Source organism: Falco punctatus, assembly GCF_963210335.1.
Source record: "Falco punctatus genome assembly, contig: scaffold_34, whole genome shotgun sequence".
NCBI classification, from domain to species: domain Eukaryota; kingdom Metazoa; phylum Chordata; class Aves; order Falconiformes; family Falconidae; genus Falco; species Falco punctatus.
The window spans coordinates 454,188-480,454 of record NW_027660147.1 but is presented as its reverse complement, the minus strand read 5'-3'; the positions used below and the strand labels follow the sequence as shown (position 1 = coordinate 480,454).

At 51.0% G+C, this 26,267-nt stretch overlaps 2 protein-coding genes across 2 annotated transcripts in view; one reads left to right on the top strand and one right to left on the bottom strand.

Annotated features, from left to right (window-relative positions):
• Positions 1-26,267, bottom strand: part of LOC308057781 (uncharacterized protein) — a 490,296-nt gene that overhangs the window by 14,274 nt on the left and 449,755 nt on the right. The gene's annotated exons all lie outside the window — the stretch shown is intronic.
• Positions 373-13,662, top strand: LOC308057772 (fas-binding factor 1 homolog). The gene is made up of 24 exons (XM_080411823.1): positions 373-809; positions 1,346-1,426; positions 2,197-2,316; positions 3,174-3,327; positions 3,558-3,691; positions 4,134-4,236; positions 4,403-4,798; positions 5,452-5,529; positions 5,826-5,971; positions 6,504-6,691; positions 7,467-7,511; positions 7,603-7,737; positions 7,940-8,040; positions 8,475-8,681; positions 9,216-9,323; positions 9,631-9,770; positions 10,057-10,175; positions 10,305-10,427; positions 10,784-10,969; positions 11,730-11,906; positions 12,074-12,211; positions 12,313-12,445; positions 12,805-12,923; positions 13,479-13,662. Exons 1-24 carry the CDS (start codon positions 668-670, stop codon positions 13,560-13,562), a joined length of 3,357 nt encoding a protein of 1,118 aa, XP_080267949.1. The 5' UTR covers positions 373-667; the 3' UTR covers positions 13,563-13,662.

The window sequence follows — 26,267 nt, the reverse complement described above, 5'->3', positions numbered from 1 at the left end:
GTGGCGTGCCAGCGATGAGCTGTGATGTCTGGCTGAAGAGGTAACCCCTCTCCAGCATCCCAGTGGGGTGGGGAAGACAGGACAGGGCGGGGGTGGTGGTGGAAGAAGGGCTTCCTGGTGCCTTGGGTGAGATGGAGCAAAGCTGGGGGGCACGTGCTGCTGCAGCCCAGCCTTCCTGCGTGCACTTTGGGTAAAGTGTTGTAGGAAGGACCTTCACCCAGAGCAACGGCCTTGGGTTTTCCTGATGCTTCTCCTAGAGGCAGCAGGATCTCGGCAAAGGAATTGGGGCACAGGGGGTTTCCAGAGAGGAGGACACCAGGAGGAGTTGGGCATGTATTCTTCTATCTCATAAAACGGATATCAAGGGATATGGGGTAAGGGGTGAGGAGTTTCCAAAAATCTCTTCCCCTCTGATGTCTCCCCTCCCTGGCATGCAGGGATCCAGTGTCTCCGACACAGACCCACAAGCTGTGCTGCAGACCCTGAAGGCAAGTCCTTAAATCCCCTCCATCTCCATCCATCCCCTCCATCTCCATCCATCCCCTCCATCTCCATCCATCCCCTCCATCTCCGCCCCAGCGCGCTGCCATGGCCTCCAGCACCAGCCTCCGAAGGGAGAAGCAGCTCTCACCCTGCTCCCCATCCTTGTCCTCTTGCTTTCCAGGATATGGACGACATGGAAGCTGATCTCCTGGGAATCCCGAAACCCAGTTCTGGGCCAGGGAAGGCAACTGTGAAAGGTTCTGGGAAATGTGACTTCTTGGGAGGAGGAGTAAAAAACACAGGGAAGCTGGTAGCTCCTGAGGAAGGTAAAAAGGAGATTCTGCTATTCTTTTCACACCCTGATTGTAAACGAGCAGGGATATTTTCCTATCCTTATCTGGGATACGGAGCAAAAAGTGGATTTGTTCCCTAAAATGCTTTTCCTGGTTGCTTTTTGCAGGAGTGTTATTCTGGCCATGTGTTATCCCTTAGGAGATCCCTGGACGTCACTCACACCAGCAGCCGCTGCCACCTCCCACCAAACACCACTCGGCTGTTCCCTGGGGCGGTGCAAAGTGTTTCTGGTGGGGAGCCCCCTGCTCTGGGGGCAAGGAGAGCCAGAGGAGCTGCATTTCAGATCTGCCAGCCCCTAAAGTGCCCTGATCTTCCCCTGGCCCTTTTCTCCTCTGCTTGCAAGGAGACCCCTCCGGAGAGATGTGCACCTGGCAGGGCTGTGGGGGGGTCTGTCCATCACAGCGGGTGCTTTTAGGGGGCTGCCACCCAAAAAGCGACCCTTAGCTAGGGTGGGACTGGGGCATTTCTGCAGTACCTTGTCTCTGACAGCCGTGGCCTCTCTTTCTAGGAGAGAAAGTGCCTGCGATGGAAAAGAAGGCGCTCTCATCCCCTGCCGCTCCCCGACACAACAAGAAATTTAACTTTGAAGGTGGGATCTCACTTCACGCGGCTGCGGGGGGGCGCTGGGGGCTCTGCCCGTGCTCTTTGCCTCCTCGGTTAGCTGGAGGCTTGACTGGTTAATAAGATACGGAGTCCTTCACCCCTATGATGCTAGTGCAAATGTAATCCTTCAGAGGTGACCAAAGGGAAAAAAACCTCTGCATTCGAGGCCCTCCCCAGGACAGGACTGGGGGGTGATTCCTGGGGGCATTTGCATTTTTATATGTGCTTTGGTTTTTAATGATTGTAACACTTGGGAGCCCCTGTGTCAGGGGGGGTTCTGTCCAGCTTCTGAACAGGGGAGTGGTTTCCTGGCACAGCTGAAATCTGGTTCTCAAAGCCTGTGCTTTAACAAAGATCAGGATCTGTTAAAATCTGTTAAAAAAAAAACAAAACCAAAAACCCTAATGGGCTTTAGGTGATTTAGGTGGCCTTTCTCCCCTTTTTCTTTGCCTAAGCTGTGTTCAGGCATTAAAGCACCCAAATTTTTGAGTTATTTTCTTCCGGGAGGATGAAAACGTGGAAAAACTGAACGGAAATCTAAGTCTTTGAGTGTTTGAAGTTCAGGGAGACTCAAGGGTATCCCAGGTCCCTGCAGGACCCGCGCTCATGGCTTTGGGCAGATACACTCTGCTGTCCCCACGTGCACGTTGTGGGGAACAGTGGCTGGCGTAGTGCAGAGCTCTTCTTCTAAATAACGTTGCGTTTGTTTGTTTGTTTTGTTATTCTCTTTTCCTGTACCTGCTGGGTAATTCCCAGATTTAGATGATCCTTTGGCAGGACTTTTGTCTGATGAGGAGCAGGATGCTCCCAAGAAACCAGCTCCAACAGGCGCTAAAAGCAGCTCTGAGGAAAAACCAGAACAGAGCAAAGAGAAAGGTAAGTGGGGTTGCTCAGTGCATCCTCTTTGTATTACATAAATCAGCAGCATGGATTAGTCTGTGTGAGATCCAAAATGATTACATTGAAAGCCACCTAGTCCTACCTCTTATTAGCCAGTAACGTAATTTATAGAGCAGCTTGGTAACGGGGTTAATTGTGCCACAGCTCACCAAGTGCTTGATACTTGCAGTGCGCCGCAGATTATGGAGCTGAGCTTTCCTTTCCAGGAATGGAGGCTCTGATCTTACCTTTGACCTCATCCAGCCCGTTCTGCACGCATTGCCAAATGAGAACAAATTTTCTGGGTCAGGATTTGCGTGTCTGAGAGCAGCACCAGTCCGTGCCACACCACAACTGGGGCACCTCTGGGTGGGATCCAGCTGTGGCTGTGTTACAGGCACTTGTCCCTCTTGTTCCTGCAGCAGGGATGCTAATGGGTCTGAGGGTCCCCTAAAATCACCTTTCACCCTGATAAATCTACTCTGGATGCAAGTAGCAGCTGGTGGGTTAGGGCAAGGTCTAAGGTGTGTTGGTAGAGAGGGACTTTAGGCAAAAGGGGACAGGAATTATCTGACTGGAAACTTTCAAAGCTAAAGAAGCTCCTGGCGTTATCCAGAGCTGGAAACCCCAGTGTCAGTGGCACCCAGCAGTGTCCCAGCAGTGGATGCATGGCTGCAGACCAGGCAGTAGTGCATTGCCGCTGTGTTACTTGCTGTGAGATCTGTTCGCTGATCTTAAAAATTACTTTTTAAATGGTCCTGAGAGATAAGAGCAGGCAGGGATGCTTTGATCTCCTGTTTAAAAAAAAAAAAAAGCCCTGATCAAACCTTTACCATGTGTGATCCCATCCACAGAGCCACCTCCACCCCAGACGCCCCTGCACACCGTGGCCCCGGTCCAGAGGAGGGCTGAGCTCACTTTTGAAGATACTGATGACGACCTGATGCATGCGCTGGGACTTGGCAGTGGCTCAAAAGGAGCTGAGAAGCAGGGAAAGAAGGCAGAAAAGTAAGGGCAATGAAGAGGCAGTGAGAGTAAAGCAGGGGATGGCTTGTGCGTTGGGATGGTGCCAGCATGCTGGGGGGGGGGGGGATGCTGGAGCTTCTGCCTGTGGGTCCCAGAAAGGGGCAAGAGCAGCCTCGTTTCACAGAGAAGAGCCAGAGCACCCTGGCAAGGCTGTGTGACAAGAAACAGCCCTGCCTCCCAGGGAAACCTATCTGCCACTGTGTCACCAACAGAGAGGTGCTCCGGCCAGCCCGCTCCAAGCTGGATGAGTTGCTGGGACGAAATTCCGTGGCCAAAATCCTGGAACAGCCAGGCACAGGAGAGCGCAGAGAGTTCAAACTGGATAAGAAGTACCAAAAGCAGCCAGGTGAGCGTGGCCAGGGATGCTGGGAAGGTCTGCAGAGGTGATGGCGTTGGCTTGGGAGGGCGAGATTGATTTCTAATGTCCTTGAAGGGGAAATACCCTTTCTGTAGTGGTCAGCAGGGTGGCTAATGGGCTCCCAGTCAGCTCTGGGGCAAAGGTGACTGATGCAAAAGTGTTGTACCCTGCCTTCGAGGCAGCCTGGGGGCATTTGCACAGCAGCTGTAACTCAGTTGCCTTTGGACATGGACTGATTCTCAGCAAAGCAACTTTTCCCAGCCACGTGGAGGAGACACGTTGCTTGCAGGTTTCCAGGGAAGATGTTTCCAGCTGTGTCTTCCCAGAGGCAGCAATCGCAGTGGGAATTGCAGGGGAGGAGGAGGAGGGCTGGTGTCTTTGCAAACAGCCGCTCCTCTAGGCGCTGACTCAAAGCTGCTTGTCTGAACAGAGAAGGAAGATGGCTGGGACAAGGAGGATTTTGTCTTTGGAGCGTACCAGCCGACGGTGGCCTCCATGCCCAAGGGCCAGCCGGCGAGGAGGCAGCCTGTGAGGTATTGTGCTCTGCGTGTGGAGCTCCAGCCAGCAGCCACGCTGCCCCCGCGGCAGAGCGGGCAGGGTCCCCGGGCAGGGTCCCCGGGCAGGGTCCCCGGGCAGGGTCCCCGGGCAGGGTCCCCGGGGTCCTCTCACAGGCACATATGTGACTGCTTCTCCTTGCAGCAGGTTTCCAGCCGAGAACAGCAGCGAACCAAAACCAGAACCCCGCTCCAAATCTCCTCCTTCAGCCAGGCACAGCCCTGTGCGGAGCAGCCGGACTCGAGGTGACTGGCTGGGCTTGAAAGATGAGGATTTTATGGATGCGAAGCCAACATCTGCAGCAAAAGCCAATCCTGCAGTGAGCTACCCCAGCCCTGGCACAGCCCAGCAGCCCGGCCCCACCAGCGAGCTCCCGGCTGCAGAGGCAGCGCTGGCTAAACCTGACCCGCTGGAGGAAGACAACTGGCTGAGCGCTGCCTTGTCTCGCAAGAAAGCCCAAGCACAGGCGAAGGCTCAGGAGCAAAGTGCCAAGCCCTTGGAGTCCCCAGAAGGAGGGCTGGATCCCCACGCTCCTGTCAGGTAAAAGCACAGCTGGTGGCCACAGGGCTCCCATCATGCAGCTGCTCCAACAGGACGTCTCAGAAATCCTCTGCTCGGATTTAAGAAATCCATTTTAAGTGCTCTCTTGCCTCGGGTTGGGTTAATAACGCAGAGGTTTCTCCCACTGGTGCAGCCTGCAGGGCCATCGCACCTCTGGGCTCTCCTTCTAGTCATGGCTGAGATTGCACGTGCTGCCCCAGGTCCTGTGGGATTGTCCTGGATCAGCATACCCCCACGAGCTCCACGCATGCTCCTCATTCCTGCCTTCTTTTCCCTTCGTTCCTCCTAGTTCCAGGAAAACCACCTCCTCCAGCTGAGTTGGCACAGACAGGTTCAGGCTTGTGCCATTGGGATGGGACTCAGAAGTGAATTGCAGAGAAGCAGCCGTGTGTGTCGTGGGCAGGGGCATGTTGCCCAGGGGAAGGGGGTGGATGCAGCAAGGAGGAACTGGTGTTCCTCCAGAGATGGAGGTTCTGAGGTGTCTTTGCTCCCTCTGAAGCCAACAGGTTGAATCCTGCCGCAGCTGAGTGGGATAGGTTTTCACCTGCAAGGCAGGAACTGGTGTTGAGGGAAAGGATCTTGTCTTTCCTTGCCTCCTGGGCTCTCCCCCATGGGATGTTTTTTGCTTGCAGCCAGCCAGCCAGCCCCACAGGAGCACCGCAGCAGGCAGCTGTCCCGCAGGACCAGGCAGCGAGTGCAGATGGCTCCAGGTGAGGCCTCCTTCACCTTTCAGACACCTCCACAAGGGAGAATTCCTGTGGGAAGCGGCTGCATGTGTAGGTGGGGGAGCGGGGAGGGCTGGTAGCCAGCCGTGACCACTTTGGTCTGGGACCTGTGTAACCGGGAAGGAAGGCAGCGCTGAAGGATCGTCGAGCCCTTGCCTGTTCGATCGCAGTGCGACAGCCAAGCTTTAAACTTGCAAAAATGCCAAGCGGGATAATGTCTGCGTGCCTCTCCCTGCGCTGTGACACTGCTGTGCGTCACTTGTGTCTCTGTGCCCACGCAGGCAGCCGGTCCCCTGGCTCAGCACCACGAAACAAGCCTCGGTTCAACCATTGGATCCTGCGAAGGGGCATCCCTCCAGAAATGCCGGTGCCTTGGGTGCGTTTCCTGTGGTTGTACGGTTCGGGCAGCAGAGATTTGTACAGTTTGGTATGCGGAGAAGGGTCTCCCTGCCCTGAAAAAAAACCAAAACCAACCCCCCAAAAAAAGGCAGGAACCACAGCACTTCCCTTGGCCACATGAATGCTGCCCAGGCTTTGACCAGCCATTGTCGGAGCAGGTTGCTGAGCTGCAGGATCCCACCATCCCCATGTCAGCTGGTGTGCTGGGGCACACTGAGCTCCGCAGTGCTGCCTTTGGGGTTTCGGAAGGCTGTGAGGGACTCGCTTTGCCGGAGCAATGGGTGTGCATAAGTTCACGCTGCCCCATCTGTCTTCCCTTTGCTGCCCCCACACTTGTCCCACCAGTGCTATGTGCTGGAAAGACCCCCTTCTGCTCTGGGCTGTGGCTGTGCGCCGGTTCAGAGGCCGCTGAAAGTGGCTTAGGGGACCCAGTCTCCTCCCTAGGTGATGGAGATGGAGGAGGAGCTGTGCTTTGTCCCTTGATTTACTCTGCAGAGCAGAGTTCCACCGTTGTGTGTGGAGTGGGGATGCAGACACGGACAAGCCTGTCTGACCCTCTGCCCTCATTGCCAGCTCCCAGAGCGGAGCGCGACCCTCATCGCTGTGCCCAGGAGACCCAGGCCCTCATCCTGCTGGGAGGGGATGGTTCCCATTGCTATATTCAAATCATGGACTTGTCCAATTTTCAGCCTCTACAGGCTCATTCCCAGGAAAGCAGGAGGCACCAGGCCCTGCCCCGCTCACTCAGGTAGGTGTGCTGGGTCCGTGCCCCGAGCGGTGCAGGATCAGGGCAGCGATCGCGAGCCCTCCGCTGCCGACTCGCCGCCATCCCGCTCTGTCCGTGCTCCCTCGGCCTGAGGAAGGATGTGCCCCACTTTGCATCTCTGGGAAGCCGTGTCCATGGAGGCAAAGAGTTTGGAGCTCCCCGAGGTGCCACAAGTTGCGTTTATCAGGCCAAAGCATGGGTGCTATGGATGCTTTGTAAATCATGTGTGTTTATAGCCCTGCATGGCCTGAGCAGCATTTACACAGTTCCCCAGGCATATATACATATTATATTAACTAGACAACAGAGGCTCCAGGTGATAAAGGACTTTTTCTTCAGTTGATTTTCCCCAGTATAGTGTTGAAGATGCTCTGAGATTATTTCTAGACAACTGAAGGAGAATTGAAGCCTTTCACAGAGAAGGCAGCTCTTGCTTGGTCTTTGAAGCCTCTCCTTCTCATCCAGCTGGGCTCCTTGCCCTGCCCTGGTGGTGGGACACATGTTGTCTCCCAGAGGGCTTGTGGTCTCAGCCTTGATTCTGCCCCCAGAGAAGGAAGAGCGCAGCATGCTTGTGTCTGGGGTGGGGGCTGCCGAGTGTCACCTGGGGAGAAGGGACCCACGCCAGCACGGGGATTGGGCTGGGGAGGGGGTGGGGGTGGTACTGCAGTAGGCTGGAGATGGATCGCCGTTTCCAGGCTAGGAGGAGATGTTCTCCCCAGGGCTTTACCTCCCTGAGAGCATCCCTGTGTCTCCGCAGGTTCCTGCACCCAGGGCACATGTCCAGGCTGCCCCGCAGCTGCAGGTAAGGCAGGTGCCTTCTTTTGGAGGCTGATGGCCGCACCACAAAGCCACTGATCCTGAAGGGCCTCGATCTTCTCTCTCCATCCTTGTAGGCAGAGTTCTCAGCCCCGGGCTTGCAGCATGAGACGAGGCAGGGGGCTCCCGCAGCCCAGCTCCATGAGGATGCATCAGGCTGCCAGGCAGCGCTGCTGAGCGCCCAGGCCCGTGTGGCAGAGCTGGAGAGCCAGGTGAGCCCCATTGCCTGCTGAATGGGGGACCACGGGTGACCCAGAGGGAGGAGAAGGAGCCATATCCTGTCCCAATAGCATCAGGGTGACAGGGGAGAGAGGTGAAACCTCCCTGTCCAGAGACGCCTATGGCCACCAAGTGCTGCTGTGGGAGTTCTGTCCCCAGGGCAGCACAAGGACTTTCTCTCCGGGTGCCTGGCAGGTCCGAATGCTGGAGCTGGAGCGGACACAGCACAAACTGTTGCTGGAAAATCTCCAGCAGCGGCACCAGGAGGAACTGAATCTCCTTGAGAGCACCCACAGGTACCAGCCTCTCACCTGTGCTTCCCTCCTCGCCTACAGCTCTGTCTCTCCTGGGGTGGGAGTGCTGGGATGCTTCCCAAATCCGCCCCTGGGGCAGGTGGGCGCAGAGCCATGTCGATGTGGACGTGGTGGGGGCAGAGAGCAGCCCCACAGGTGAGCCAACATGGGAGTCCACTCTCACCACCACTGTCCCCTGGGTGACAAGGAGGAGGGGCTGGTCCCATTGCCAGCGCACCCCCAACCAGGCAGCACAGTGGGCAGTAGCAGAAGGGTTCAAGGCTCAGGTCTGCGTGTTTCGCCATGCACACAGCAACACTGATCTGCTCGCAAACCCCTGTGTGCGCTCTGCGGGGGGGGGGGGGGGGGGGGGGGTGTGTGTGCTGGGTATTGCTGTGGAAGCAACACTTCTTCCTGGCTGTGACCTCTCGGGGCAGGAACCAGGTGAAGGTGGTGGAGGACACCTACGGGCAGCGGGAGGAGAGGCTGCGGCTGGAGAAGGAGCAGCTGATGGCTCAGCTCCTGCTGCAGAGCCAGGATGCGGAGCGGGCACGGGCAGAGCTGCTGGCGCAGCACCAGCAGCGCCTGGCCACGCTGGAGCAGCAGAACAAGCTGGAGATGGAGCGTCTGCAAGAGCTGCAGAGGTGAGAGTGGCACGAGTGGCACACACGTGTGGCTGGTACCCACAGTCTCAGCGAAGGAACCAGGGAGTGGTTTGGGGACATGGTGAAAGGAGAAACCAGACTCCAGAAGCACTGGGTTGTGGGCAGCTTGGTGCCTTTTGGAACGGGGATTTGCTTTGTAGGTGGACACAGGGAGATCTGACTGGAGACGTGGTTTCAGAGTGAATGCATTGTATTTTGAAAGATGCTGAACCCAATGTTTTATCTTCCCCCAAATCTCTTTTATTCAGGTCAGTGAGTTCAGTGAGTCACTGATGTCCACATAGTTTGGGTCAATGACAAATCAGTTTTTGGTAGAGGAGCTCATAACCCCAAAATTGGGCCCATCCCAAATGTGGATGCCTGTCGGTGGAATGCCCCAGGACAGACCCCCATGCCAGCTCAGCTCCTGGCACCTGATTCTCAGCCCCACAACCAAGCCTCTCCCACAATGCCTATCATGGGGAGCACTGGTTTGTGCCAGCCTGTGGCAGGCTCCTTCCCCGTGTCCCGCAGGGTGTCTGTCCAGGAGATGCGCAAAGACCACGAAGAGCAGCTCCAGCGGCTGAAGCGGCTGAAAGACCAGGAGATCGATGCAGTGACCAGCGCCACATCGTACACCAGGTACTGACAGTTGTGTTCCCACATTGGTCCCTGGCCACAGCATTCCCTGTCCTACACGAACCAGGCTTGGACCATGGCAACAGGGGCCATCCCCTCTCCCACCCACTGCCTGCGGGGATGCTGAGCTGTGTAATACCCGTCAGTGCCCCCCGGAAGCAGGAGCTGCATCTTCCTACTGCTCTGCTGTGACCCAGAGAGGTTCAGGGCAGGGCTGCCCGGCCTTTGGGCCACCAAATATCCCCCTCTCCATTGCGGTGAGATGAAGTGTGTCCCACAGGGGTGACCCTCCCCTCACTTCTCTCTGCAGGTCTCTGAATGGCATCATCGAGCGGATGGAGAAGTTCTCCAGCAACTTGCATGACCTCTCGCGAAAGGTGGAGGCCACACACCACACCACCTCCCAGGAGCTGGCCATGGGGGTACGGCAGCGGGATGAGCAGCTCAAGGGTATGTCTGCTGTTCCTCTGTGCCGGAACGGCTGCGGGGTCTCCACCGGAGCTGGGGGTACCCAGAAAACAAGAAGTTGCTCTGAGTCAGCCAGAGGCTGGGAGCTGAGGCTGGCAAAGCCTTGCCTGCCTTGGTCACTGGACATCTCGGGGTCTTCCCTTTACAAAGCAGTGTCCTGGGGATGTGCCAGGGGTGATGAGCACAAACACACACAGTTTTTCTGTGAACATGGTGTGGATAGAAGGGAAGAACTTCCCGCCTCATGCTGCTCGTGCCTCTCCCCAAGTGCTCCAGGACAGGCTATCGCAGCAGCAGAGGGACATGGAGGAGGAGCGGAGCCGACTCCAGGAGGTGATCGCTAAAATGGAGGCCAGGCTGAGTGAGCAGACTCGGCTGCTGGAGCAGGTGAGCCCACACTGTGTCCTCTGCCCGGGTCGGCCCTCCTGTCTGGGTATGGGGTATGTGTCTCACCAACTGGAGGTTCCTGGCCTGGAGGTTGTGAATAGCATCTGTCACCTCTGTGTCTGAACGCAGGAGCGATGGAGGGCAACGGCAGAGCAATCCAAAGTGGAATTACTGCAGCACTCACTGGAGGAGCAGCGGCGAGTCATGACCCAGCAGCTGTCCATGGAGCGAGCAGAGCTGGAGAGGGCGAAGGTGAGGTGGGGCAGACATCTCCAGGGCTGCACTGCATTGTGTGGTGGAGGCAAGAGCTGGGTGCTGGGCTGCAGCATCCTTCTGCAGCTCTCTGCCTCCTCAGCCTCACACAGGGGGAATCGCAGTCAGGCCAGCCCTCTGGCTCACGGATGCAGGAGGCCGCGGTGTGTGCGCATGGCACGTGCTGGTTCTTGAGGAACACGGGACCAGAGCTCACGGTGACAGGGTTCACACCAGGCACCGTGGGCTTGAACCAGCCCCTAGATGTTGCACGGCAGAGATGGGTTAAAGGAGAAAAATCCTGTGGTGAATGGGACTTAGTGCTTCTTCTCTCCCTCTCTGGCAACGCTCCCCAGAGTGCTCTGCTGGAAGAGCAGAAGTCCGTGATGCAGAAGTGCTCGCAGGAGCAACGGAAGCTGGCAGCCGAGTGGGCTGAATTTCACACCCAGCAGCAGCTGAGGAAGGAGCAGATGGAGCGCAACATGGACCGAGCCCTGAAGATGGACTCACAGAGAGAGGGCACCATCATGAGCCTGGCCAAGGTACCACAGTAGAGCCCCTCTCCATGGCCTCCAGCACCACCTGGCAGCTCACGGATGGGTCCTGCCCACCGGGGAGATGTTCAGCCCTGCCTTCAGGTGTTTAAAACAAGTTTTAAGAGACATCACTGCGGTGGTGAGAATCGGGCTGTTCCAGGAGCAGCCTCCACCAGCCTGTTTTAGATGTTGACTGAAGCATCAGTCACCTCTGTCTCTCCCCTTTGCCTGTGAGGAGTTTGGGCAGCCAGACCAGGCACAGCCGCCTCCATTGTAAGTCTGGTGAGAGGAAACCCCCATGGTGCGTTAAACAGAACCTCCCCATGCCATGGGGACATGTTTGGAGCCAGTTCTCCCCCCTGGAGCTGTCCAGAGGAGATGTGTGGCACAGACTGTGGCAGGGCTGCATTTCTGAGGGCTACCAGGGTGGAAAATAACCATTCAGGCTGGGTGTTTCCACTGCTGACAAACTGCCAAGCCTTGAGCATGTTTTAGAGTGTGTAGCGTGGGTGAGGGGCTCCGTCCTTTCTGGGGAAGGAGTGTGTGTGTGTGTGTGTGCCTGTACAGTCCCAGCTCTGCCAACCCTGGTGCCCAAGGGTGGGTGGATGAGAGCATTGGTTGGGTACCTGGTGGTGTTGCTCTGCACCCCAAACTGGCAAACACAAGAAGGAAAACAGGGGCAGATCTCTCCCATCACTTGGGGGGACATGAGATAGTGTCCAGGATAGGGCAGGTAGTGCATTGATTTTCCCCATGCCCATCCTAGGAGCAGGCAGAGCTGAAGATCTGGAGCCATGAGCTGAAAACCAGGGAGGAGCAGCTGGTGAGGGACAGGGAGCTGCTGGACAAGTCCTGGCAGGAGCTGAGGCTGGAGAAGGAGAAGGTGGACAGGGCCACACTGCGCATCCAGCAGCAGGAGGAGCAGATTAAAAGCACGACCAAGGTAAGTGAAGCATCTGCGCTGCAATTCACAGCTGGGGTTTCACATCCCTCCTTGAGTGCTGAATCCCAGCGCTGTCCTGGGAGGGGAACAGGGGGTGCACAAAGGAGCCCTGCCCCAGGGCAGCGAGGGTCCCTGTCCCCAGCCTCCTCAGCTGCTCTGCCTTGCAGCTCTCATCCCAGAAGTACAAGGAAGGGGAGCAAGCCCTGCAAGAGGCGTGCAGGATAGAGTCCGAGCACCAGAGGAGGCTGCAGGTCATGGAGCAGCAGCTGGAGCAGCTGAAGCAGCAGGAACAGCGTCTTCACGAGGCAAATACTCCCTTGCCTTTCCTTCTTGGCCTGGGGCCGCTGTGCCAAGGGCCTGAACCTTTGCCAACAGTTTCTCTCTCTTTCTCCCGGGGATGGGGCAGGAGCGGCTGAGCATGGCTCGCCAGAGGAGACAGCTCGAACAGATACGTGAGGAACTGCCCACCAACTCTGCGATGCTGCTGAACACAAACCAGGGCCTCAGTGCCCCTAGGAGAGGCCTCTCCAGCACACCGTGTAAGGCTTCCTGCACGCTGCTGGGGGAGGGGGGGGACGGGACATGCTGGGGGCCAGTTGCACTTGTATTCCACTTCTCAGGAGGCTTGGGATGTTCCTGGGGGCTCATCACACACTCAGATGTGAGTTGGCCTCCTCACATCCTCTGAAGGAGCTCAGCAGAGACCTCTGAGCCAGGGCAGTGCCAGGAGGGGGCAGAGGGGGCAGGAAGGGAGAGGCAGGTGGATTAAAGGCCGTTTGCAGTGGGAGGTTGGGGAGGACCCTGCTGCAGGGACATGCAGGCAGCAAAAAAAGGGACACTTGTCCGTCTGCTGTTCCTCTAACGGCAGCGGTACCACACGGTTGGGCTCTTGTTCCAGGTTTTCCACTTCCCACCAGCGCGCTCCCTTGGCATAGCCCAGGGGGTAGCAGGGACACTGGGGCTGGCCCCACCGAGCTCTACGCCACATTGTTGCTGCTGAAGCACAGGGCCCAGCAGGTGAGGTGGTGGGAAACCAGGGCTGGAAAGGGCTTCAGACCAGCTGGGTGGGAGCAGGGCTGGGTGAAGCCTGGGTTGAGCCTGACGGCCACAGGGTGGGTGTGAGATCGTTGCTGGGCTGGGTGGGCTCGCAGAAGCCGTGGGCACCTAGAAGAGTGATACCAGCAGCAAGGGTTGGTGCGTCCTCACGGCTTGTTTCAGGCTGGTTGATAACATCCTTGGCTTGATGGCGTTGCCCCATCCCTGGGTGGCAGAAGCCAGCTCTGCTGGGCTCTGGCTTCATGATGTCCCCATCCTCAGCCCCCTCCTTCCCTGCTGGGTCCTTCCCCAGGCAGGGATGCTCTTTGAGCCTTCCTCTGTGGGCCTCACTCGGTGTGAGGTTATGGGCTCTGTGGGGAGCCCATACACCCCGGGGGCTACCACAGATGGGTACCTGCCCGCTGCTCGCCGCACGGAGGAGGGTTTGGGATACTCCCATCACTCGTGAGCAGCACCCTGGCCTGTGACCCCATTTCTGTGGCACTCTGATATCCGTGCCATCTATCCCTCTCTTAGGACCATGATTTCTTAGAGAAGGAGCAGTTCTTCCTGGACACCCTGAAGAAAGCAACCTACAACACTTCATCTCTGTCAGGCTGAGGAGGTGGCATCCCCACGCACCCCAAGGGATGGCTGTGCCTGTCCCCGCAGGAGGCTGCTGTGGAGGAAAACAAACAATAAATAATCCCAGTTCTCTGCTGAGGAAGTGTCCTCTTTAAAAGCAACCTCGGAGTGTTCAGAGTGTGAAATCCATCCCTGGGCTGGGAAGTCTGGCCTCCATCCCTCAGGGCCAGTGTCCCTGGCCACCTGGCAGGCACTGCTGGGAGGCAGTGGCCACCGTGGGTGTGAGAAACTATGGACTAGGGTATTGTTTATTAAGATTTATGTTAAGCTCAATGTAAAGTTTAGGCAACAAAATATATGAAAACGCTTATGCAAACAGCTACCAGACACTGCTTGTGAAAGATAAAATAACCGCCAGATGTTCAGGAACCGACAGAAACAAGACAGACAACCCCACATAAGGATATATGAGTGAAGGGTCAATACCTCCACTACTTCATGAACACGGGTAAAGATGTATAAAAAGGGACTGTTTGAACTGCTCAGCACGGCAGTTGGTGGAGCGCAGACTCCCCTGCTGTCCAGCACTGTCTTTGCTCATATTCTACTTGCTATAATTAATAAAATTTTAATTGGATTATGATCCGTTGTGGTCTCAATTTATAACAATTTCTGGTGCCGTGACTCGGATAAGGAACAGTGGGCTTTGGTCCTCCGGGGAGGCGCCCCGCGACATTTCGCGGCCCCGCGACCAACAGCTTACTCCAACCTTACCGACGAACCTAAATTCTAGAATAATGAGCAAAGGAGAAACCGGTAAAATCCCATAAAAATTCTGTGCACGGGAGTCCAGACGAAGACGCAGGACGCGTAAGTATATTGCGAAGTTGTTCGCGGGTTTGCCGTTCGGGCGGGATTGGGTTTCCTGGAATATAACGAGTGAGAGGTTCGATATACTGAACCAAGCGAGTGCGGACTCTTAAGTACTGCGTTTCCCATCTCCCGCGAGGGACTGGGCCAGGAACAAGGGGAGCGAGTGAGTGTATGTTTGTGGATATTCCAGAAGATGGGGGCGAAGGGCAGCAAGCCTTCGACTCCCATGGGAAGGGTACCCACTGTACCTAAGAATACCCCTCTGGCATATATCTTGGACAATTGGAGATATTTCCCTGGAACCCTAGGGAAAGATAAGCAGAAAGTGATAGAATATTGTACTAAGATATGGGGAGGGAAGAAGATTTCTAAAAATGTCTTTTGGCCAGTCTATGGGTCAGAAGAAGATTGGGTAAGACAGCAATTAAACCTCTGGGTTAATAATAAAAAAAAACCCTTAACCCGGAGGAGAGTCAATATGCGGAGGTGTGGCTAAAAAACCGGGAGCTAGACTTTACCCGCTGAATGAAATAAAAAAACTAAACAAAAGAAAAAGAAGGGAGAGTTAGATGAAACCCTTCTAACCCCCCCTCCTTACATTCCTCCTCCTGCTCCTGCAGAGGTCCCCAGAGCGCCCACTCCCCCACCAGAGTCGGAACAAGGGTCTCCCCCTCTTCCTAGACGCGTAACTAGAAGTCAAAAAGGGGCAGCTCAAATATACCCCCTAAGAGAAAAGCCCATGGGGGGACCTCAACCTGTGATCGGATATATTTCTGTGCCTCTAAATTCGGCTGACCTATGAGATTTTAAAAGGACCGAGATGGGACACTTAATTGAGGACCCACTCGGAGTGGCAGAAAGATTAGATCAATTTCTGGGACCAAATCTTTATACTTGGGATAAGATGCAATCTATCCTTTGTCAATTATTTACTACCGAGGAAACCCAGGGACCTCAAGCAGATATTAAATGGCCACTCCAAAGACCTAACTGGGATAATCAGGATCCGGCGCATAGAACTCATATGCAGGACCTGAGAACTATAGTAATTCAGGGGATTAGAGAAGCAGTACCCCGTGGCCAGAATATCAATAAAGCATGTAATGAAATGCAAAAGAAAGATGAGAGCCCCACTGAGTGGCTGGAACGACTGAGGAAAGCCCTTCAGCTGTACTCTGGGGTAAATCCAGACAACCCTTTAGGGCAAGCGCTCCTCAAAACTCAGTTTGTGGCAAAATCATGGGAAAAACTTTAGCGGAACACTTCACCAGGAGAGGACAGATAAGGGTAAAAGAAATAATTAAGCAAGAAAAGCAGATGGCCAGCAAGGGCATAAATTACCTTAGACTGATAAGAACACTGCAAATGAGCAAAAGGTGAAAAGTACACCATGAGGAAGACCTACAGCCTTCCTCCCATAGACCACTGCCCACATTCTAAAGACCCCGGCCCACAATTTTTGGAAGAATCTGCGCAAGCGTGAAAGACTGATAAGCTAATTAGCATACGAAGCGAGGGTAGGCGGGTTCAGGTAATGAATATGTATAGGCGTTAATGGAATATTCATTGTTTCAAGCTTATTTGCTGCAGTGTTGCTTATTTTGGTTATCGGATTTATGGAATGTGGAATTTGACTTTGATAATTGTTACTGTGATTTTGGCTATATTTTTGATAATAATAGTGAGCTCTTGGTGTTGCTGTAGAAAGATACCTGTGTGTTGCATTTTGTAAGTAGTAATTCTGTAAGTGATAAGTGTGTTCTGTGAGTGTAAGCTGGGAAAAATGGGAGGAAAGCAGAGTGGTGGGATTTTAAAGAAAAATCCGCTAGGGTGTGGTTTGAGTCATTGGAAGGATATTGGAGGATCCGCTGGTGGAAATGTGAATAGGAAAACATTGATAAAATATTGTAATCAATGGTGGCCGCTTTATAAGCTGGAATGTGGAGAAAAGTGGCCTTTTAATTAATAATTACAAGGTTATTAATAATTGTTATACTCATTTATGCTGGAAATGTGAGAACATTTCTGTATTCAGTATATTACAAATGTTGGTATGTGGTTATTGTCTTGAACATCCGAGGGGTGAATGTGAACCTCTGTATGTTTTAAAGTGTATATGGTGTAAAGAATTATTATATGTATGGTGGCGACAAGAAATTGAATGCCCTGACTGTAAGGTTTGGACGCCTTGGGATAAGAGAGAGAGCTGTAAGTGAAATTAGAGTCTCTGTGGCTGGGATAGCGATTGAGATAATAGTAAGAAAGGTCACTGGAAGGAAATGGGGGGGGCAGCTGGGGGAAGCGTGAATAAGAGAACTTTGGCTAAGTACTGCAATCAGTGGTGGCCCCTGTATAAGTTAGGGGACAGAGAAAATGGCCCTTAAACGGCACACTGAATTATAATGTTTTGCTAAAATTAATGTTATTTTTAAGGCGAGAGGAAAAATGGGATGAAGTAATGTATGCTGGTATGTTTTTCACTCTGAGGAATCACCCAGAGTGGCAAAAGAGTGTGGTATTAACCTAGCTCCACAAGATCCCTTAATATTAGCAATGGAAAAGGATCAGAGGGGAGGTTGTGGTTCCTTCTATGGAGCAACCAGAATGAAACACGTTGTAAGATAAAAAACTTGTGCTAATGTATGTAAGATCTGAAGCCGGGGGGGTGGAGAGTCAAAAAACCCTGTGAAAGTGTTAAAGTATTGGGGTGAGTTTGTACAAAGCCCCGTATCCCCTCGAAGGTGCGGCTGAGTCACGCTGGATGCATGGCAGGGTGTTTGCTGTTTGCCTGCGAAGGCTGATATGTAATAACACAGACTTAAAGCAACAAGTAGCAGATTTGCATTCAGGGTAAGAAAGAGTTAAAATAGAAGTGCTGTAGCAGAGGCAGGCTTGTGTAACCTGCAGAGCAGGAACAGCATCTCCTGCCCCGAACCCTTCCGATGGTGGGGAGGAGGGGGTTGCTGTTGCTGACGATTGAGCAGAAGGACCTGACAATGTCACCCCGATTGCTGCAGCATTTGCAGCACAACAGGACCGGTAACGGCCCCTCTAGGGCAGGCAGCGGGTCTGAGGAGAGTAAAGGTGAATCTCTGATGGGGAAATTTAGATGTTTGAAAGTCAGTTGTGAATAGGACTGGATAAAGGTTCGAGTTGATTTTTACTAAGGTAATCGTGATGTAGAAAAGTTGGTGAATACAAAACCAACTTATTTGGTGTTAAACTTCAGTGAAAAGAATTTGTTACAGTTGTGGGAGCTGCTGGCCACCAGGAAAACATCCTGAAACCTTTAAAGTACAAACTAAGAAAACAAGTAAGAATGCCAAATTCACCAAAATCTTTAAGTGGAAAAGAAATCTTTAACCAGGCATATCTGGAAATAAATTCCAGGTAAGGAAAAAATGCTTTACCTGTTACAGTAGAAATGATAAGGGGAAGGTCTGCCTAGTTCAGGTAAAACAATATCCCTTGCTCAGCAAGGCTATGGGGAATATTGGCAGAAAAACTGAAATAAAATACACTCTGTAGCAGTTCTACTAATGTAAATCTGTGTGTTTTACCATCACAGTGACTTGTTAGGGGATGTGCAGATGAAACTCTGCAGCAGCAGAGGAGGTAGGAAAGGAGGAATCATCCTTAATACCAGATGGTAAAATCCAAACTGTAAGTACAGATCAGGAGCCAAACTATTCTAATGATTCTCGATTACCTGCTAGCCGAAGAAGGAAGTGTTTGTGGTAAATTAAATGTTTCCAATTGTTATTTGAAAATTGATGGCAATGGTGAGGGAGTTAAACAAATCACATCAGAGACAGGGAAGTTAGCCCATGTTCCGTCCGAACTCGGAAAGACTGGAATATTGACTTGTTTTCCTGGCTTCTCGGGAGCCCCTGGGTAAAACGAATCCTATTTTGTTATGTGGTTTAGCCACCTTATTGTTTTTGCCATGTGCTGTTCCATGTTTTATAAGATTAATTCAACACGTTGTAACTAACATGCAATTTGCTATTATGATTTCACCCAATGGCATTAAACAAATTCGAGTAGTACGCCGAAATGTACAGTCGACAATACAGATTATATAGTTAACACAATAACAATTTAACAGCAAACAGGAATCTGGGAATAATTAACTATTAACAATTCATACAACAATGTAGGCTGATGAAGAATACAAGTAGAATAGCAGAGAAAACAACCATCAGGAACACACAGACGGGGATGTGGTAACATCTTTTATACTTTTCCACCTCCGCCATAAGTTCTTGACGTGTGACAGCAGAAAAACGCACCCTCTGCCTAAACAACAAGGAAAAAAAAAAAAAGGGGGGGGGTTTGATTCCCCTTTATAATGAACCATACAGGTCAGACGTTTAAAAAACACTCACCTTACGGGATGTTCAGAGGGGGAAATGCGCACTCCAGACCCTTCCTCCCTGGCAGGTGACGTGGCGGTCTGATGGTGAGAAAACATTGCATTGAAAGCAAGGACCTGTCATTTGGCCATAGTGCCATAAATGTTACCATTAACAAACTTACCGGAGTGGTAAGCTCGGGAAATGGGTCCAAGACTTCATCTGGACACTCAGCAGCCATCTTTTATCGTGTATGCCTTTGAACATGCGCATGCGCAATTTTAAACCCCACAGAATGTACTGGAACAATCTGGAAAGACCGCGCATGCGAAATCCCTGTAGTCTAGCCATGGTAGTGACGCATATATGTATATATATATATATATATATATAAAATGCTTAAAGAAACTATAGTATTTATAGTTCATTTATTACTTAAGTGGAATGTATAGTTATAAGTGTTGTTTTTAGGTTTTGTTTTTGTAGGTTATTATTATATGTATTACCCAACCCTTTTGATTTATTTTGAAAACCGTGTGTTAGATGTAAAGTAAATTCAATGAATCATTTGACAACCAGTAAACAACAAATAACAATTTCTTAACAAACATGAACTAGAAGTTGAATAACAGAATAACAGTCCAGCAAAGTCTCATGTGAGGTGGAAAACAGGCTTCTTCACTCGTGAGTCCAGCACGGTCCTGAATAATGTCGGGGTGGTAACTCCATCTGTTCCCTCCACGATAGTCTGTCTCTGGTCCTTGGTATTTTTCTTCACGAGGTAACGAAAATGAACAGAAACAAATAACAAGTCACATGGTAACTGCTGGAGGTCAACAGTTTTCTTTTGTTTATATAACAGTCTCTCGCACTCTGCTTTGGTATCCCATGGGTTCCACTTCTCGGGGCGGATTGCGAGGAAGAGATCGCACTCTTCTGTACCGGCGTGACCAAAAACACTCACAAAAGCACATACTGATGGTTACTGTAGTCACGATGGGACAAAGGCTGAACAGCAAAACCGTACAGACTGTGTCGTCTCCTGCTCCCATCTTTTCCAAAATGATAAGGATTGTTTGTGGCAAGACAAACGAATTGGTCCGTGACCCTCCTGGTCAAGATTCAGGCTAACGCCCTGACCAAAACTGCACAATGAAAATGCATGCGCAGCCTAACCTTAAAGGGGCATGAAAATTTACCCCTTTAAATGCCCACCTCTTGGCTCTTGATTCTTAACCCCCACAAACAAACCTTATATATGCTAAGAAATGTTTTATTGTGCTTTGTTATGTCATCCTGTTATGATAATGTTTTGAAATTAGCTTATGACATGTTTGAGTTTTGAGTTGTTAGCTAACGTTTGTTAGGGATTTATAGTTCTTGTTAGTCATTTGTAGTTATTGCCTGTTATTGTTTATTGATAATGGTAAATGGGTTTAATGCTTAGATAAAGATTGTTAACCTCCTTTGTATAGTTGGCAGAATCTTTTCTCTCTCTCTATCTATGCCACCCACGGAGCAGCAATGTTGAGCCACGGGGCGGTGTGAAGGACGTTATTGGGACATCGCTATCTGTCTCACCATTGCTGGCTGACCGCAAAACAACACAGAGACGGAGATACCCAAATCACCCAGAATAGGAGATCTCCGGGGAATACCCTGCTTAAAACACCCCACTTCCAGACATTTATGTTGGGTTGTTTGCCGATGTCTAAATTGTAATAGAGATTGGTCCTGTGTTTCATTTAAGAGACAACCTTACTGTATGAAATGTCACAATGATTCGATACGTACCAGGGGACCAGAGGATCAAGTGGAAATTTGTAAATTATTTTGTGGATGGGAACTGTCAGTACCTGAACTTTGGGAAGTACATGAAACAGACTGGTACAGAGTTTTAAGAAGTGTACTATAAGATTCGCCTGGAAACGGACACAACAACCAAACAGGTGGAAATATATTTAAGAGATAACTAACTCTTTAGACCTTGGAAATTATTGACAGGATAACAGCAAAATTCCCCTCAAGACTACCTGCTGCTGCCGAGAAGATATTGATATCCTGTTGCTCTCTGCAAAAGAGTAGACGAGGAAGGCAGAGAGATACTGAACAGTGGGGAAATGAAAGCTAGTATCCTATTAATGGTATTGATTACCATGACTTTAAAAAAAAACAAAAAAAATGAGCATTACTCTTCAATTGGACCTTAGGTTGATGGGAAGATTCAATAGAAGTTCGGTACAACGTGACAGCCGGATCCCCAAAATTCCAAGTTAAATTGGAAGATTTAGTCTTTTATGAACTAGACCCACCCGGTCGATGAGAAAGAACAATAAAACCTTTTTATCTCTGCCCCAGTTCGAATCCAGGGAAAAGCTATTGCAATTTCCCTAATCACTATTACTGTGCATACTGGGGATGTGAAACCATAGCTTCAAACTGGGACGTAGCCATTAAAAATAGATTCTTAACTATAACATGGGGACCCGGAGGATGCAATCCGCCAGCTCCTAGCTGGGATAGACACGTAGAGGACCCCCATCTTGGCAACTGTAAGCTTGTTATGTACTAGAAATCCTGCAGCCTAATGACCACGGATGGCTATTAGGACGAACCTGGGGAATAAGATATTGGGAACCTGGAGCTGCTAGAGGGGTCTCTTCTATCTAGTTCCCCCAGTCTCTCCCCAAAAGGCAAGTAGTCCTGCTCCTGGCAAAGTTTGATGGCCCTCCACTGAACTCGCTCACGGATGAAAGACCACTCTCTCTTGCACTGGGGCCTCAAAATTATACCCAGGGAGCTGGACACAACCCAGGGACTGCCAGGTAGCAGCGTACAATCCCCTTCCTCAGTCCCCTGGCTATGCTGCTCTTCATACAGCCCAGGACACCGTTAACCTTCTCAGCCGGCAGGGCACCCTGCTGGCTCATTCTCAGCTCACTTTCTGCCAAGACCCTCTGGCTATTCCCAGCAAAGCAGCTCTCCAGCCAGGCAGCTCCAGCACGTGCTGTAGCAAACGGTTGTTCCTCCTACTCTCCTTCCATGAAGGTACGCTTACCAGACTTCTTCTGTCACTTCACCAATGTTCACTCAGGTCACAAACAGAAAAATGCAGGCAGCTTCCTACCATGCAATTTGATATGCGCCATCACTCCCATCATGTAACATGGACACCACAATTTTGCTTAGAAGATAAGACTTAGATGTGGATGCAGGAGAGCTGTGACACCTCCCCTGTGCACAGCACAGGCTGAATGACCAGCTTTTCTGGTCAACTGTATCTGCCTGAAAACTGGATATTTACTGCAGGTCGATACTTGAGCGTATTCAGGCGAGGGAACAGCTGGGGAAATGGTAGGTGAAGAACTAATTGCTTAGTGAAAAGGCTGCTTATTCCGTCTGACGTGCGGAATTAAACTCTGTAACTCGGGGTAAGTTATAAAGCGGGGTGTTTATTGCGGTGCCGGGTGCAAGGGGGGTCGCTCCTCCTAACTTGCACACGTAGTTTTACTCACGATACTTATTTACACAGTGAAGTTGGTTAGTTCTGCCCAAAGCCTACACCTACGAGATAATTATGGGTTAGTTGCCTTCTCGCTGCAGTTTAAAGGTAGAGTTCATTTTAAATTTCCTCCCCATGATCCCCGGGCGGGGGGGTTCACTCTCTTCGGGGGGCCATTTGAGTAGGAGGTCGGGATCTCCCCCACCACAGTGATTGTACCCCGGTGTCCTTGAGCCTTACCCCTTCAGCAGCCCGTTTTCTTCCAGCAGCTCGCAGGCCCCTGCCAGAGGCTCCGTATTCACAGGCCGGTGGGGCTCAGCTCCCCCTGCCCTGGCTGCCCCCCGAGGCGCTGAGCGGGTGAGCCCCAGCCCCTCTCTGCAGGCAGGGAGGCTCCTGCCCGCCTGCCGGTGGCTGCTGGCCCCGGGGCGGCTCCTACCTGCAGCCCGGCTTTCGGGGGGCACCGCGCTGTCTGGGGTCGGGGGGGCACAGCCCTGAGCGCTACAGCTTGCCTACCGGCAGGCAGAGCCGCTCGGCGTTAAGGCCAGCGTAGTTTTGGCGTGTGTTTGGTCGTGATTTGGCTTCCGGAGAATAATGCTTTTGAGGTATGATGGCATGAAATCATGATTGAAACAGAGCAGGCATCTGCAGGAGAAATACCAGCTTGGGTGTAAGTCGGTGAACTGTATTGCCTCTCCCCAGCATTACCGTTGTTCGTTGTTGGAGGGAAATTGGTCGTGACAGAGGTATTGTTAGAGTTTACCTGTCCAATGAAATGCCAGAGACTGGCCAATTAGAAAATGTGATTTATTAAAGCAAGCGACAAGTAAGCAAAACAGCGCTGGGCGGCCGGGGAGTCTCCTGCTCCACCAACGGCGCGCAAATTCAAGCAAGCTGAGCAAATTCAAGCAAGCTCTTTCACTCACTCTTTGTTGCGGATGTCTTCAGTGAGCTGAAGGCTCTCCCTGTCATGGGCACTGTTGTTATGCTCCAAGGACACCGTGATTGTGGTGTTGATTGGTTCCGGCCCAAGCTCAACTATAAAGTGCCAACTCGAGGGAGGAAACTAGCTGTTAACTTGTCCTGCGATGGAGACATCAACAGAAGTGCCTCGGCTCCTCAGCATGTGACCTCTACTTGGGAGGACTATGTCTGGTTTCAAGCACCAGCGGCGCTCAAAGGCTTTCACGAATGACCTACACTCTGTAGAACTTTAATGGAATATCGAATAACCTTTGGTGCCGCTTTAAGCGATAACTTTATCAAATACAACTGTGTATTCTTGTCTGTCTGGATCCTTTATTCAGGGTGTCTACTACCTTCCTGTAGTTGAACCGTGTCCATCTGTTTTCATCTCCTGAATGGCTGTTGAAAGCAATTACCCTTTAAGGCACAGCTGCACAAAGATACAGTGATTCTTTGGGGACCTGAGTTATGGTACAGGAGACTAATTGGCGCGTTGGGAGTAAAACTTTCCTGCTGTGTACTTGCTGAACTGGCAAATACTGGATAAACCTTTTCCCTCCCGAGTTTTAATGTGGCCATTACTAAATTAGCTGATTGCTTGGGACTCTCTCTGGGTAATGTACATGACTATTAATACACTTGGCCTTTACTAGAAAGGCTATAGCCATTCTTACCCGTAAAAGGAGACCTTTGTAGTCTGATCAGGCTTGAGTGAGTACTCGAGTGTTTGCCTATCTATTTGATAAAATTAGACTTCTCTATAACTCAATTTCAGTTACTTAATAATCCAAACAAAGAGTGGGACTTCTGAGTAATTGGGAGGTCTTGTACTGGTGACAAAAAGAGATTGATTGGCCCTGTGGAAGAGGGGAAGCACGTCTTCCTATTTTTTTACTAACCTTTAGCCCAACAGCCTTGACGGTCAGTTAGATATACAGTTAGAACTAAAAGCAAGCGGTTTCTGCTCTAACCCTCTTCAGAGGAAGTAGGACTGCGGCGAATGAAGAGATGGGACGCAGCTTGATGCAAGCAAATGTCAATTTATTGTACAGAAGCACGAGGTTTTATACACTTTCAGAAGCTGCGCGTTTGAAACAGATTGGTTCTTGAAGATAAGCCTTGCAGACTAGGCAATCCCTGATTGGTGGTTAGCTGCCATCAATTAACAGCAAGGTGTTACCTTTCCTTGGCGCCATCCGTCCCCCACTCCTCTGTGCTCTGTAAACATGCCTCATCATGTTAATCCTTGTCCAGACAAGCTCGAGCACATTCCCCTCAGCAAACGGATTGCCACGCATGGTCCTAGTTTCCAGCCAGCTCCTGCATCTCCCCCTTCCTGTTGCACAAAAAGAACCTTTGAAACCGAACGAGTAAAAACAAGGTATAAGTAATAGAACAAATAAAAAACCAACTGAGACATATTATCAGTGTCAAAATAACCCGCTGTCTCTGTTCCGTACAATTTGACAATTGCCCCTTTTTGTTTTTGAACAGCTAGGACCAGGTTTGCCATGTTCTGCAGGGCCCTTGCAAACATGACGGCAACCAAGGTAATAGCAAACAAACAATACTGCCAGTTGAGTGAATGGATGCCAAAAAAGACTGAAATTTTCTCAGATTTTGATACCATGTTGCTGCAATGGGGCGCCTAAAATCCCCGCAGCACATACCATCCAAATCCTCACAGCCATGTCCTTGAACCAACAACAAAAAGCAGTGGCAATTTTGACTCACATGCTTAACTGCCTACCAAACAAGGTGATTTAACTCTTTAATGCTTTCCCTGCTGTTACTCCGGATAAGAGAAGAACCGCTGCGACACGTTCCCATCATAGCCTCCTACTACATATAGCATCTACAGAAAGACAATGATCGACATTCAAAGTGTAAACAGTATCATCTTCTTTTGGATTAACATTATACATAGGTGGAAGGGCACACCAAAAAAGAACTGGTTCAGTCAAAAAGTTCGAAACATAGTGTGCCTTCTCTGAACATACCTCTGGGGTCATTCCCTTCAGTTCCCTCTTTTTTTATGCAAAGAGAAACACTTTTACTATAACAGAGAAGCCCCTATTTACATCTCTGAGCCCGGACACAAACCGCAGCTGTATGCGCCACCAGGCTCAGGGCAGGAATCATTCATGCCGTTGCACAGCTATATATCTCTACAAGCGTGCAGACACCTATTAAACACTAGATAACCATGTTTATCTTTCCTATTCTCCTTCACAATACCTAGCTGTTTCTCCCATTAGTTTCCAGCCCGCTCCTGCATAGGACTCCTGTCCCAATATGCTAGCTTGTTCTCACTTAAGACAACAACAATAAAAGTTAGTTTCTTGCTTGCTTTTACTTCTAAGTCTTAGACTCTTCAATGTTTATGAAATGTGAAGAGGCGGTGAGGCGAGTGTGATCAAGTTCAGCACTATCTTTACTTGTCAAACTCCTGTTCAAAGTCAGAAGGTATTACTTGGGAGCAGAACTTGAGCCCTTTCTTCTGGCCTGGTGTCTAGTGCAGAATGGGAGAAGGAGGGAGGGTGAGAAACACTTGAGAGCTTTGAACAGTGTGTCAAAACTAGGTGTCTGCTGGACTTAACCTTCAGTCAGCTACTTAGAAGTGTCTGTAATGTAGTGAGCTTAACAGCTCCAAACAGCCCTATCCCATTTGAAGAGAAACTCGAGCCTACTGGTAGCAAGGTTGCTTGCAGCTTCTTGCTAGCAAAAATTGCACGATGGTGTGATAAGAATCGTTTGAAATGAGGGTAAAGGTTGAAGTAACCTGCTACGCTTGGTGCATATTTTAACTTTACCATTTGGAATGGAATGATAAAGAACGAAGAGGAAATTAAGTTGGTATTTTTGAGCTTGGAGCACACTAGGAACGCTGTCTCTGCCTTGTTATCCATTAAACATCTGTTTACATAGTGTAGTAGCTGCTAAAGCTAGCCGTAGGGGGAAAACCTGTTAGAATGAAGAAAGCTGCCTTGTGTGCAGCTGCCCACTTGAATATGTAATTCCTGGTCTCTTGAATGAAACATAACTTGA

Coding starts and splice junctions, on each gene's coding strand:
- LOC308057772 (XM_080411823.1), top strand. CDS start 668: ATGGACGACATGGAAGCTGATCTCCTGGGAATCCCGAAACCCAGTTCT. Junction 2,317..3,173: donor AGAACAGAGCAAAGAGAAAG/GTAAGTGGGGTT, acceptor TCCCATCCACAG/AGCCACCTCCACCCCAGACG. Junction 4,799..5,451: donor GATCCCCACGCTCCTGTCAG/GTAAAAGCACAG, acceptor TTTTGCTTGCAG/CCAGCCAGCCAGCCCCACAG.